Source organism: Carassius gibelio, chromosome B25, assembly GCF_023724105.1.
Source record: "Carassius gibelio isolate Cgi1373 ecotype wild population from Czech Republic chromosome B25, carGib1.2-hapl.c, whole genome shotgun sequence".
NCBI lineage: Eukaryota > Metazoa > Chordata > Actinopteri > Cypriniformes > Cyprinidae > Carassius > Carassius gibelio.
In genome coordinates this window covers 6,877,001-6,889,776 of record NC_068420.1, presented here as the reverse complement: position 1 = coordinate 6,889,776, position 12,776 = coordinate 6,877,001, and the positions used below count along the sequence as shown (strand labels likewise).

Sequence of the window (12,776 nt, the reverse complement as noted above, 5' to 3'; positions counted from 1 at the left end):
ACAGGCATACGATGAGAATAATGATGAACTCACCTCTCTGGAAGGCATAAACACTGTCTCTATGTTGACATGTGAGCACGATAACTGTCCACTTCAGCAGTCGTTGATCTGCCATCCTGGCGTGCTTTATTTCTTATTCTGTGACCATCAACCGCGCGCGTGCAAAAAGCAGAAGCGAACAGCGCCCGGATCCGATTTATTCGCCATCTGTCAAAGGATTACTCCATTCGTGCTCTTCGACCCCAAAAAAGTGAACACAACACTTCCGGACTACAATATGACTACAGGCACGGTGCGCTGGGAAATGTAGTTTAAATGTAGTCTAGTTTAAATAATATTGACATGGATATGGTTATATGGATAGCAACGAATAAAATGTTAGCAATGCCTAATAATATGATTGACTTGGGGTAAATAAATCTAAACGATAATAAAAATAAAAAAAAGGTGGTAAAAAGCTATTTTAGGAAGAGAACTAAAGATTTCTTACCTGAATCATTTTTCTTGGAAATTAGTTTCAAACTATGGAAAATTAAAAAATTAACAGTAAAAAGTTTGTCTTTTGATTACAAAGTAAGTTTCGCTCTTGATTATAGCATAGTATAGCATGCATGCATAAATCAATTTGAGTATATATATACTCAATAAATAATACCAAATATAACAATATATCAAATCTGCTTGTGCTTTGAATCAAATAAGCTCACTTTACATTTGCCATTTTCCTAAAAACAGCCAAAATGAATGTAACATTCATTTCATAAATTAAAAAGACAGTTAAAGAGGAAGAAGTCCTTTTTTATTTATTGAAAACATTATAAAATATGAACTCGGTTGTTAATTTCTATGTAACATGTTTACATGAACCACTATAAGCAGAGGCAGACAGGTCATCAAATGGTCCCACATAGATTTCAGAGAGAGAGAGAATCCTGATCAATCGGACGAGAACATATACTGCGATTTTAATTTTCCCCACATAGTTAAATCAAAGCGAACCCTAAAAACCATCAGTAGCATGAAACAAAACGGGAACAGCTGAGGCATTAGCGCTGAAGTCAAACTAGTGCTAGACGTTTACATTCACAGTAAGATTATAATGGCATTTAATAAATCAGATCAGGCCATTTTTGGACTTGCACATTATCCAAATACAGACGCACTACCACGATACAACAACACACAACCCACTCACTGTGACCAGATACACGAAGGGCCCAATACATTTAAAGCATAAACTTTGGGATGACTTCCGGATTAATTTTTTTTTTTATTCATCAAGCCCAAAACACTAAGTTTCTGTCTGTGGTTTCCCTGCAGAAATAACAACAGCATCAGCATGATGAATGTTTTGGCCACTATGGTCTCACTCACACATTCACACATGCAAACGGAAATTAAAGGTCTTTGATTTTGGTCCAGTCATGGCACTGACCAGTGTTTAACAGGTCAGAAGGATTGTCCTTGTGTGAGGTGCTTGTGTTATAGGCATGCTAACTTCCTTTAACATCCTAAGCATAGCAGAAGGAAACAGCCGGTTAAATAATAACATTCTCTTAGTTTTTTAAATATAGTGTTATAGCTCAAGTAGGATGTTTCTTGTGTTCCTACCTGCTAAATGCAACTTAAAATCAATAGTTCTATTAATAAATGGCTGTATGTGCACTTCCCCTACTGTTAGTTCACTGCTTAGTGTTCTGCATCGAAATGTGCCTTCCTGCATGGCACCGATCAATAAACCCAAAACCAGAGGGACAGTGAACCCCGAACCCTAAAAGCCTCACCTATGTAACAGATACAAAGTCATATTGATCCTAAATATACACAACAACTCTCTCCGCAGGGACAGGAAATGATGGCATCATCTCTCTGGATGCCGCTTGACAGACACCATGAGCGTTGGTATGATCTAATTAGGATTATAAACACAAACGTGTGTCCAGTGGCGATGTGTAGTGCACATTGGTTGTTTGTGTGTGGCAGAATGGATTCATGGCTTCCTGTGTCGGACCGCGTCCATGCTGCCGTTTAGTCTGCTACGGCCTGATGTGGCTAAATTGCTGCCGTCAGTGTGTCCAGGTGCTCTGTCCCGCTCTGAAGACCCTTCCTGTCTGCGCCGGCGTGTTTCTTTGTATCGGAGCGTGATGTCACTGTCAACACAGAACAATAGGTTTAGTTAACATGTCAGTCAAGACATTTAATCACTCTCTAATTCTTTCATTAAAATATATCCCCCACTAACAAATTGTTTTTGCAGCAAATAATAATGCATCTGCAATTTTTCAGGATGCCTTCATGATTCTGACAATTAAATAAATACATCTATATGCATATATAAAATGTGTGTATATCAATTAAAAAAATTAAAACTTGCAAATTATATTCACACTCACATGCATACACGCACATTGACACACTATTCTTGCATAATAAGCTTGAAAATTATATTTTGTGCAAGGAATTAACATTTTTTAAATTAATAATTAGGGCTGGGACAATAAATCGATGCATCGCGAATGGAGAAATTATTCTGCATGGATTCTGGGATTTTCCAAATGCATCCCAATTCTCTGTTGATTCGATCCTGAGCTTAGTTATGAACAGCAGATGGCACTGTGTGATTTAGAAACTCTGCATGCTTCCAGTTCCTGCTATACACATCACTTAAACACAAAATAATCATTCACACAGCTGGAACAAAGTTGAAGCAAATTACAAGAGTGTTCATTATGGGTTGTGTTTACATTAATCAGTCAGTTAAAGTCATAAAAACTAAGGTGCAAGAACATTTAACCACTTACATGCCGAACACACAAAGGTTCTGCTTCGTGAGCATTTGAGAAAAACTTATCTCATTTTAGGAAAACTAATCTCACAATTGATTCCAGAGAGAATCTAGATGCATTCTGAAAATATCAGAATCGATCCACAAACCGTGATGCAGAGATTTATCATCAAGCCCTAAAAAACTAAAAAATATTCTATTTTCCTATTGTGCTTCTGGAAATGATTTGCAGGTTTATTACTGGATGAAGAACCGCCACAAGGTCCAAATGAGGACGAGGACGATTCCGAGTATCCAGCACTGTGTGATAAAGAAGGGGATCGGCAGCATGATGGTTTTGGGATCATATTTGACCACGATCAGAAACTCTGTAACAGTGATGGTCGTCACAATCCACGCTTGCTGGCCCAACTTTTTATGGAATTTCCTAGAATCCAAATGAAACATTAGATACAAACACACAATAAATGTATGGCAGCACAGAAAAAAAAAAAATAACAGTTCCTAGTGAGCTGCCGAACTAGGTCATATTTTTAGGCCCCAATAACATTACAACAAAAAACACTCCAAACAACAAAAATCTTTAAAAACACAGCTGTTTATTTGTGAAGGACTTCCAAAATTGAAGGCAGAATTAGGGGAAACTGATTTTAAACAAATTAACTTTCACACAATAAATGTGCATAGCATGTACTTGTAGCATCAAATCATTATCTCAGCGACATGCAAGTCAATTTTCCACTGGATTCAGATGTTAACAAAACCGCTGATTGTGTCAGATTAAAGGAATAATTCATCCAAAAAAAAAAAAATTGCTGAATGTTTACACACCCTCAGGTCAAGCATTATACAACTTATATCACTAAACACCAGTGAATGGGTGCCATAAGAATAAAAGTCCAAACAGCTGATAAACATCACAATCTACATGACTCTCGTTCATCAGCTAACATCTTGTGAAGCAAAAATCTGCATGTTTATAATAAGCTTTTCACTTAACAAAACATTAAATGATGAACTGGAATCATGTGGATTATTGGTGAGCAAGTGATGTAATGTGACGGAAGAACGAAACAAACACATCTACATCCTGGATGCCCTGATGGGGAGTACGGTTTCATTTTTGGGTGAGCTATTCCTTTAAGCCAGAATACTGTTTTAGGGGCCGTTCACATATCGCGTCTTTTTTGCGCTCAAGTTCGTTATTTCCAATGTAGGCGCGCGGTATGCGCGCTCATAATGGAAGCGACGCGCTACGCGCCCGTTTTTTCCAGGGGCGCCCGCACCGCATCGAGTTAAAAACATCTCAACTCTTCAGAATGCCGCAAGCACACCGCGGGTCATGTGACAAGAACTAAACATTCAGTTCAATCCTTTCCCGTAACAACGTTGAAAGCTCAGCCAAGATGAAGGAACAGCTGATCATAGCTGTATACGGATTGCCATTTTGAAATAAATTTAGTAGCAGAGCTACTGAAAGCGATTTTTTGTGCTGCAAATCCATTTATCCTTTGCTGAAATTTCCACGTCTTCATGGAGAGAGAGCGCGTCATTGTTGCTTAGCAACGGCAGACTCCTCAGGAGCGCTTCTGCCCGAGTGCTTTGGAAAGGAGGAGAAAGCTGCGCGCCTAGTGTTGTCCACGCGTTTTAGGCGCGATATGTGAACGGCCCCTTAGAAGGTAGCAGCCTACTTAAACAACAGATCTAGACTGGACTTACGGATCATCCATGAAGTCGTAGATCTCTCGCATAGACACTCCACCCACATTCACAAAGAAGACGAGCCGCAGAAGCACCAGATAATGTTCAGGAGGCATCCACAACACAAACTTCAAATAGAACGTATTCAGCTCCGCCAATAAGAACTGTAAATAAGTGAGAGAACATGGCATCATTATTCATTCAAAATCATTGTGCAGTGAATGCATGCACTGATCATGTGACTCACTGTGAAAATAATACCCAACACCGCCAGCCATCTCCGCAGGCTAGATGCGGGGCGCCACTCAAACTTCACCCAATTGTACGGGGTAAACTGGAAAGCAATACGTTTTATTTTCCCCCTGAAACAAAATTGCAGAATGTCATAATTCAGTGTGTTTGACCAGCAGACACATCTTCTCAGAAGTTTATCGTGTTTTTACTTGTATGTTGGGATGTTCCACAATCCCTGCCACTGATACGGCTTCATGGAGAGCCAACCGAGAGTCTTCATGCCACAGTATATACCCAACCCGTTGCACACCAACACATCCATGATCCACTGCAGCAGGAGAGAGTCACTTCATGAGGATTTATTTCACCTGCATGATTCACAGGGTGTATTTGGTGTGTTGTACTCACATGGTCCCACCAGCACTCAGAGAAGTTGGGCAGCTGGTGTTCGAGACTGTACTCCAGGAACTCAAACATCACACTGATGATCATACACATCCACCAGTCCCTGATCACCAGCGTCTGACACACAGAGATGAATCACATGAATAATTGTTTCTAATTCAGTTTTTTGATGCCGTCTGCTGATTTTAGGCGTGTGGTAGAGCGTTCACAGATCAGATTTTGACCAACCTTAATGTACCAGCCGAGAAAATGGGCAGGAACAAATCCATCCATTTTGTCCTGTAAAAAAAAAAAAAACACTAATTAAAAAATAACCCAATTTTTTTCCTGCTGCAAAATTAAACTTAAGTATTAAATACAATTAATAATAATACAATTAAAATGTGCTCTGTCTATTCAAATAAATGTTCTTGGCCTTAACAGTTGATCAGTGCATATTAAAACAACATTTTCTTTTTTTGTATTCAGTTTGACTTGGAAAAACATCAAATTACAGAACTTAAATGCTGATTCATGTTGTTTCTACATGGCTCAGCTAGTTTTATCTCTCACATCACAATGCATCCTCTTACTATTTCAATTCTATATTGATATTTCATGTCTATTGGTTAATTTTGAAAAAACCATAGGATAATGTACAGTCAGACAGTCATCATTACAGAGTTTACGGTCATACACAAATGACTGTCCATTATCTGTAACACTGTATACGCATAATTAATCAGTGATGAATGATCAGATGGATATTTAAGTGACTAGCCATATGTTCAACTCTCTGTACCAGATGCATTTGTTTTACCAGTGTCAATGTTGCTTATTAATATTGATTTTAATGCATACCCAGATATTGTGGAAGGGGTCGGTAGGATGTCCGGGGTCATAAATGAGGCAGTTCCCGCCATAACCTCTTTCAGGAAGAGGGACGCCAAGTTTTGGGTCAATGTATTTCATAAACTGCCTGCCATCGTGCACTGTCTGAAAGACAAATCAGAAGATTCAATATGACACAATATGGACAAAATATATGTAAAGCTGTGTTTTTGAAGTCAGATAACAAACCTGAAACAGGATGAAGATGAGAAAGAGTTCATACACAACAGAAACGCATAGCCAGAAACGCCAGTACGCTGCAAAGACAAACACATAATCATTAACATCAACTCTCATTTAAACATATAAAAGCAATAAAAATACTGATGCACTTATATACAAATAACTAGACAACTAGCGCTTATGTTGGATGATTGAAATGTTAGTTTTCTGTATCACACCGTCTTCAGCCATTAAAAATGCACCTTCATTTGGATGTGCTGATTTAAGATTATATGTCTACTTTTCCATATCATCAGAAATATTACTTTTAAAATAGTACAAATTATAATTAAATCTCAATAACAATACAACTTCAGCTAAAAAAAAAATACAATTATAAGCAATGTATTATAAAACTATTTTAAGATTACAGAAAATATTGTTCTTCCAGCAACATATAGTAATTATTCTAATGGTTTCTGTGAGCCATCAAGAGCCATCAGATACAATAATGAAGCAATTGATCAAAATGTAAAAAATAAACTTAAACACCATTTTGTTAAAGTTAACATGCTTGAATTAAGGAATTGAGATTTAGACTGTGAATGTGAAACCCTTTTGACTACAACTATTTGTGTGCATCTGGGTCTCTAAAGGACCTCTTTTGTTCTAAAAGGACCTCACATACTTCACCGGATTGAAATGTAACAGCGTTCTGGGTGACACTCAGCAACACTGTGACAGTTAGTCCAACTAATAATTTGTGTCTTTATTTGTCGGTTATCTCATGCCATTGAGAGGCCTCAAGGGCCGGAGGAGGAGACCTTCGATCATCTTTCAGGTTTCTGTTAGAGATTAATTGAATACTCCGATCCAGCTCGTCCAGCAAAGCAAGTCTGTCCTCATAACAGAGAGCGTTTTGAAGGAGTTGTGAGTTACTGTTGCTATGAAAGTATACTCATAGTTTCTTATGTGAAACGGTCTCAGATATATCAGAAATTCCTTATCTTCTCATAATTTAAAGAAGTGAAACTACTGTCAATCTACGTCTTTGATTAGTTAGCTATGTTACAAATGAATAAGTAGCAGCTACTACAAAAGTTTGTTTCTCAGACACACAAAGATGATTTATAGAGAAAGCACCAAACTCAAATTCACAATAGGGCTGCAAAATGCACATTGCCATTTTTCCCCATAAAAAATCAAACTGCTATTTTATTAATGTGATTTTGGGCTGCACAAAATAGTAGTAGTTAATTATTTGTATTTCTATGCCAGCATATAAGGCCTATCTTAATGACAAAAACTGAGTTGGAATAGTAAAAGAGTTACAAACACAAAAAAAAAAAAAAAAAAAAAAAGGTTTCTTAAATTACCATATGCTTAAAAAATGTATTTTCTGATGATTATACAGAAATAAAACAATAAAATTACAATTATTTGTATTAGGGTGCTGATTACTACTCAAAATTATTAATAATTGTTTAAATATTATAAAAATATTATTGTAAATTATTGTAACGTTTCACTGAAACAAAATAAAAAAATAATAATAATATATATTTACATATATACACACATATACATATATATATGAGTGACTCAAAAGACTTTGTGAATCCTTTTTATGAACTGGTTCACCGAGCAGACAACAAATGAATCAGTCTTTTTAACACGACTTGCAAGGCACTTTTAGATGATTGCATCAGCTCACACAATTGTAATGCAATGTGAAAAATGATGTATTTGTTTAGTCACGTATCACTGTTAGTTGCTGAAAAGCATGTTACTGGAAAAGCTGCGCTATTCTTATAATGGCTGTGCGACTGTCACATTACTGAAACCTATGATTAAGTCACTACTTTTAGCCACTCCACCCCAACAGCACCTCGAGAGCTCACAATTCCAGCCTCTCAAAGCTGACCTGAAGGTTAAATCATCTCTGAATAAAGGGTACTGGTCTGACCTGGGTGAGGACGAGTGAAGGGACCATCTTTAGCTTGTGTTACTCCAAAACAAAGGAACACCAGAATACTGGCTACAATTCCTCTGAAAAAGACAAAAGATACAGCGATTAAACACAAACACTGGAGAACATGAAAGTGGTTCTTTCGGTGTAAAATTCACTGCCTTGGTGTTTCTAGGACATTGCTAGTCAAATGCTAATGAATAGAATAGAACAGAAGAATGATTAGAAACAATGGCCGCCCTCATTTTTAATGACCTTGGTTCCAGAAGTATTTTTCCTATTCATTTTTCACCCAAGAGATTTTGAGGAAAAAAAAAAAAAGTATTTTTGAAGAGTCATGAATAAATTCAACCAACAACAAAGTGGATCTATTTTTTCTCAGAAATGTGTGATATAAACTTGCAACTGCTAGTTATAAAGTCAGAATTGCAAGATATAAAGTCGCAATCGTGAAAAATAATTTCAGAATTGCAAACATGTAACTTTTTTTCATGCAAATGCAAGTTTATCTCCATGTTCTGACTTTTTTCTAACAATTGAGAAACATAAACTTGCATTTGAGAGTTATAAAGTCAAATTTTAAGGAAAATTGCGAGCAATACTTTCGCAATCATGGGAAATGTGTTTTTCTCACCAGGAAATCAATGATAATGAGAGCTGATGGCTTCAACAAAAACATATTTCACCAATTAACAAACCTGCAGTAGTACTGTCTTTAAAGGTTTATGAACTATTGTTCAAAATAAATCAAAACCTGACTTTTGTTATTTAAAGCTGCAGTAGGTAACTTTTGTAAAAATACATTTTTTTACATATTTGTTAAACCTGTCATTATGTCCTGACAGTAGAATATGAGACAGATAATCTGTGAAAAAAATCAAGCTCCTCTGGCTCCTCCCAGTGATCCTATTGCCATTTGCAGTTACGGACCGCTCCCGGTAAGAAACAAACAATCAGAGCTGCGGTCAGTAACTTTGTTTGAGTTCAAAACATAGAAAAATTTATATAATAAGCGAGTACACCATGAATCCATTTTCCAAACCGTATTTTAGCTTGTCCTGAATCACTAGGGTGCACCTATAATAAGTGTTTATATTCAGACTATTTTAGATTGCTTCGGGGGTACCGCGGCAGAGTAACCCAGTACCTTTGTGATTCTTCATAGACATAAACAGAGAGAAGTAGTTCCAGCTACGATGTTCTTCCGCAAGACGCAAGCAGTTCTGTTTATTAACCGCTAGAGCGTCAAAAGTTACCGACTGCAGCTTTAAGTGTGTCAGGTGGTCGTCTCACAAAGTTCAGTACTTGAAGGTTTGTTCAAAACTTGCAGGAACTGATGATAAATCTACACAATGTATTCATGCTGAAATACTAACAGCTCTTTCTTCTGATAAAGTTCATCTGCTTTTAAACACAGCAGGTCAGTCTGTGAGCTGGACTTTGTGATCAGCAGCTGATGTCACACATAATCCTGTTAGCCAATAGAAATCATGCCACTTGCCAAGGCCATCCCAGCTACAGCCCTGTGGCCTTTCTGTCCGCATCGGACCACTTTAACTTTAGCTTCTGCTCAGGAGGAAATGTGGTCTCATTTGTTGGCACTGTGAACTGCATTCTGATCTCAGAGCTAAAGGAAAAGGACACACGGACTGCATGCCACACATACCTTTTAGTGTTGTACGCAGTGTCATGTGGCGTCTCCTCCAATAGTGTCACATAAACCAGAGCACATGTCAGGATGAACAGCACTGTCAGAGTATGGGCCCTCCTACAGAGAGAAAGACGAAACAAGAGCACAGAGCTTGCATTCAAAAGACGTCTGGTTTGGGATTTTTTCCACATTCAAAACCTGCTGAGCTGGTATACAGGTTGATCATAAACACAACCACACCTCAACACACACAGTTTTTATTCTCAACAATTATGGCTGTTACAATTATACCTGTTAGAAAATTAAAAACAAAACAAATAACTAACTAACTAACATACATACATACATACATAATATATATACATGTTAGTTTTTTAGACAAATCATAACTTTAGGCCTTAAAATACAACAAAGGAAAAACAATTAGTACTACTGGGTTGCATCTGCATCTGTCCATCTTAAAGCCTTTAATTGATCGAGTGTCATTCTGCTGAGGTTGCAGAAGAGAGAAAAGCCGAGCAAAGCTGTAACACTACTGAACAGCCTCTGGACATCACACACACCCACACACACAACATATCCCTACCTACACACACGCACCACAGAAAAACAATGAAATCAAAAAACACAATCAGCTAATAAACATAATCATAAACATTTGGCCTGCAATGAGTGGCATTCACTCACCAGAAGAAGGTGTTGGTTCCATCATCGAACACTTCACAATCAGAGCGGCCGGATAACTGGAGATCATCGGTGCCTGACCTCTTCCACTCGCCTTTAGCCATCACAGCAGAACTTAAACTAAACCTGGTCTAATCTAAACCTAACCCAACCCCAACCCTCCTGTGATTTCACTGACAACTATCCCTTATCCCAAACTTACCCTGACACAACACATCTATGACTTCCAACCTAAACTGAACAGACACCTGTGATCTCAAACTGAAGTGAACCCACCAGACCTGTCATGTCAAACTGAACAGACCTGTGCTGAACTGATTCAACCTAACCTGCAACTAAACTGACCACTAAGCCACCATACCCATGCTGTGATTTACAACCAAACTAATCCTAACACGCCTGAAATTAAAACTCGATCTTAACCAACCAAACCCCAACTCACTTGCGCTGAACTGATTAACGTTAAACCAGAATAAACCGCTACTAACCCAAAACAACAAAGTCTCATGTGAACTAGCTAAACCAGCGCAGCTGTGCGGAGACTTAAACCTGGACTAAAACATAAAACTACTAAAATCACGGTAAGCCTCGTGAGCTCCTGCGCGTCGCTTCACTGCCCGGTAACGGAGCGCAAGAGCATTAACCGGATCAACAAACGCGAGGTTTTGAGAACCGGCAGGAAAATGACCTCTTCAAGCTTCATATATGAACGTAACGCGAACGCACCATCCTCTGAAGGACAATAAAACGATTTTACAGAGTGCAGCAGGCAGGCGCACGCGCACCTCTCATGCGCTTCATAACATATAACCATCGTAAGGTCGCGCGGCATGGCGTCATTTCCGCTTATCGCACCCTTACTGTCTATGATCGCACCGGCAGCGTCACAAATTTGTTTTTGTCAACAAAGCATGCGCACAACAGCTCTGTTCTACATTCACAATCAGCGATGAACACATCACTATGCATTTATTATTTACTGTTTATGTACATGCATTTTATACATTTGTAACACACAAATAGGTGCAAGTATATTGAACTAGTATATATATATATATATATATATATATATATATATATATATATATATATATATATATATATATATATATATATATATATATATAAACAGTAAACATGAGCGCACTAGCAGTCTTTCAAATAAAGACTAACAGGTTTAAACACAGGATGACAGATTATTAGGTGTGGTGGTGAAAAGATTTACATAATCATCAGAAATTTTCACTTTAAAACTAAAATACGACAACGCTGAATCCATACATTATGTAAGCCGTCTGTTTATGCAGAACACATTATCTCCTGCTTTTGTATAGAAATATATTGGTGTTTACAACTCTGAAAGCAAATACAGCACTCAGTCTCAACATGTCAGTGGCTCTCAGTAGAGCTCAGTTCACTTATTCATACTTGACTAAACTGTACTTATTACTGAGCCTTTACTCTCTGTCTCTCTCATAAACCTTGTTAAATCTGCTTGTTGCAGAGCAAGATTTGTGTGTATTTGTTAGACTTCAACTCATTCTCATTTGTCCAGTAAGACATACAGATTACAGGATATAAATATGATGAGTGAAGCCAGCAATTAACAAGGCCATAAACTTCTTATCTGATCTTATTTAGATATGCCTCAGTTTATTTTGTGATACCACACTGTGAACGAAAAGGGGCGCTGTTGCGCTATTCACAGACACACAGCGCAACTCCATTGAACAGAAACCATGTATCTTTTTTTCCCCCACTCATGACTCAGGGGTGGATTTTTATAGATTTCAACCCTTGTCTTTTTGTTATGCGAAGCTCAAATTAAACATTGAACTGGAAAGTTTATACTTTCTGTTTTATTATAAGTTTCTAATTTCATATTAATATAAATTATAAAACACTGATTTATTTTACTACTTTTAAATACTTAAATCTTTAATGTGATTATATTATAGTTTTTTTTTTGTGCTTGTCCTAGACCCATATTTTAATATTAAAATATCAAAATCTATGGTAAAAATATAAATTACGATATGCCTTAAATGGTGTGAAATAAACACGTTGTTTCAAAATGTAAATTATTTATAAGAATATAATACTAAAATAATTTAGTGTAGTTACATCTTTACCTAGGACAAAACATTGTCATTGAAGACCGTGTTTAAAGTAAATATTAGACAACTTTAAGGGACATTTTTTTTAAAAATCGAAGTAAATGTTACTTCTTCCAATCAAACTCTTAAATTATTTTTTGTATTATTATTATTACTATTTTTGTATATGGCTTTGCATATGCCAGGCTACACATTTAA

At 37.1% G+C, this 12,776-nt stretch overlaps 2 protein-coding genes across 2 annotated transcripts in view; both read right to left on the bottom strand.

Annotated features, from left to right (window-relative positions):
• The window catches only part of LOC128014585 (L-fucose kinase), an 18,096-nt gene extending 17,838 nt beyond the window's left edge, over positions 1-258 (bottom strand). Inside the window, exon 1 of the mRNA XM_052598254.1 lies at positions 34-258. Coding sequence (XP_052454214.1) covers positions 34-115 — 82 coding nt within the window. The 5' untranslated portion in view covers positions 116-258. The remainder of the gene's footprint in view (positions 1-33) is intronic.
• Positions 259-777: 519 nt separating this feature from the next.
• On the bottom strand, positions 778-11,299 carry ptdss2 (phosphatidylserine synthase 2). The gene is made up of 12 exons (XM_052598293.1): positions 10,465-11,299; positions 9,793-9,894; positions 8,124-8,206; positions 6,185-6,252; positions 5,966-6,100; positions 5,354-5,404; positions 5,129-5,242; positions 4,930-5,048; positions 4,734-4,848; positions 4,505-4,650; positions 3,027-3,212; positions 778-2,150 (listed from the first exon to the last, which is right to left on the bottom strand). The coding sequence occupies exons 1-12, from the start codon at positions 10,563-10,565 to the stop codon at positions 1,991-1,993; spliced, it is 1,380 nt and encodes a 459-aa protein (XP_052454253.1). The 5' UTR covers positions 10,566-11,299; the 3' UTR covers positions 778-1,990.
• Between the last annotated feature and the right edge of the window lie 1,477 nt (positions 11,300-12,776).

Excerpts from the sequence above, each read along its gene's own strand:
- ptdss2 (XM_052598293.1), bottom strand. The coding sequence starts at position 10,565 with ATGGCTAAAGGCGAGTGGAAGAGGTCAGGCACCGATGATCTCCAGTTA. Across the intron at positions 6,101-6,184 it reads TCATCTTCATCCTGTTTCAG|ACAGTGCACGATGGCAGGCA; the intron begins GTTTGTTATCTG and ends TTTGTCTTTCAG. Across the intron at positions 4,849-4,929 it reads TGGAACATCCCAACATACAA|GGGGAAAATAAAACGTATTG; the intron begins GTAAAAACACGA and ends ATTTTGTTTCAG.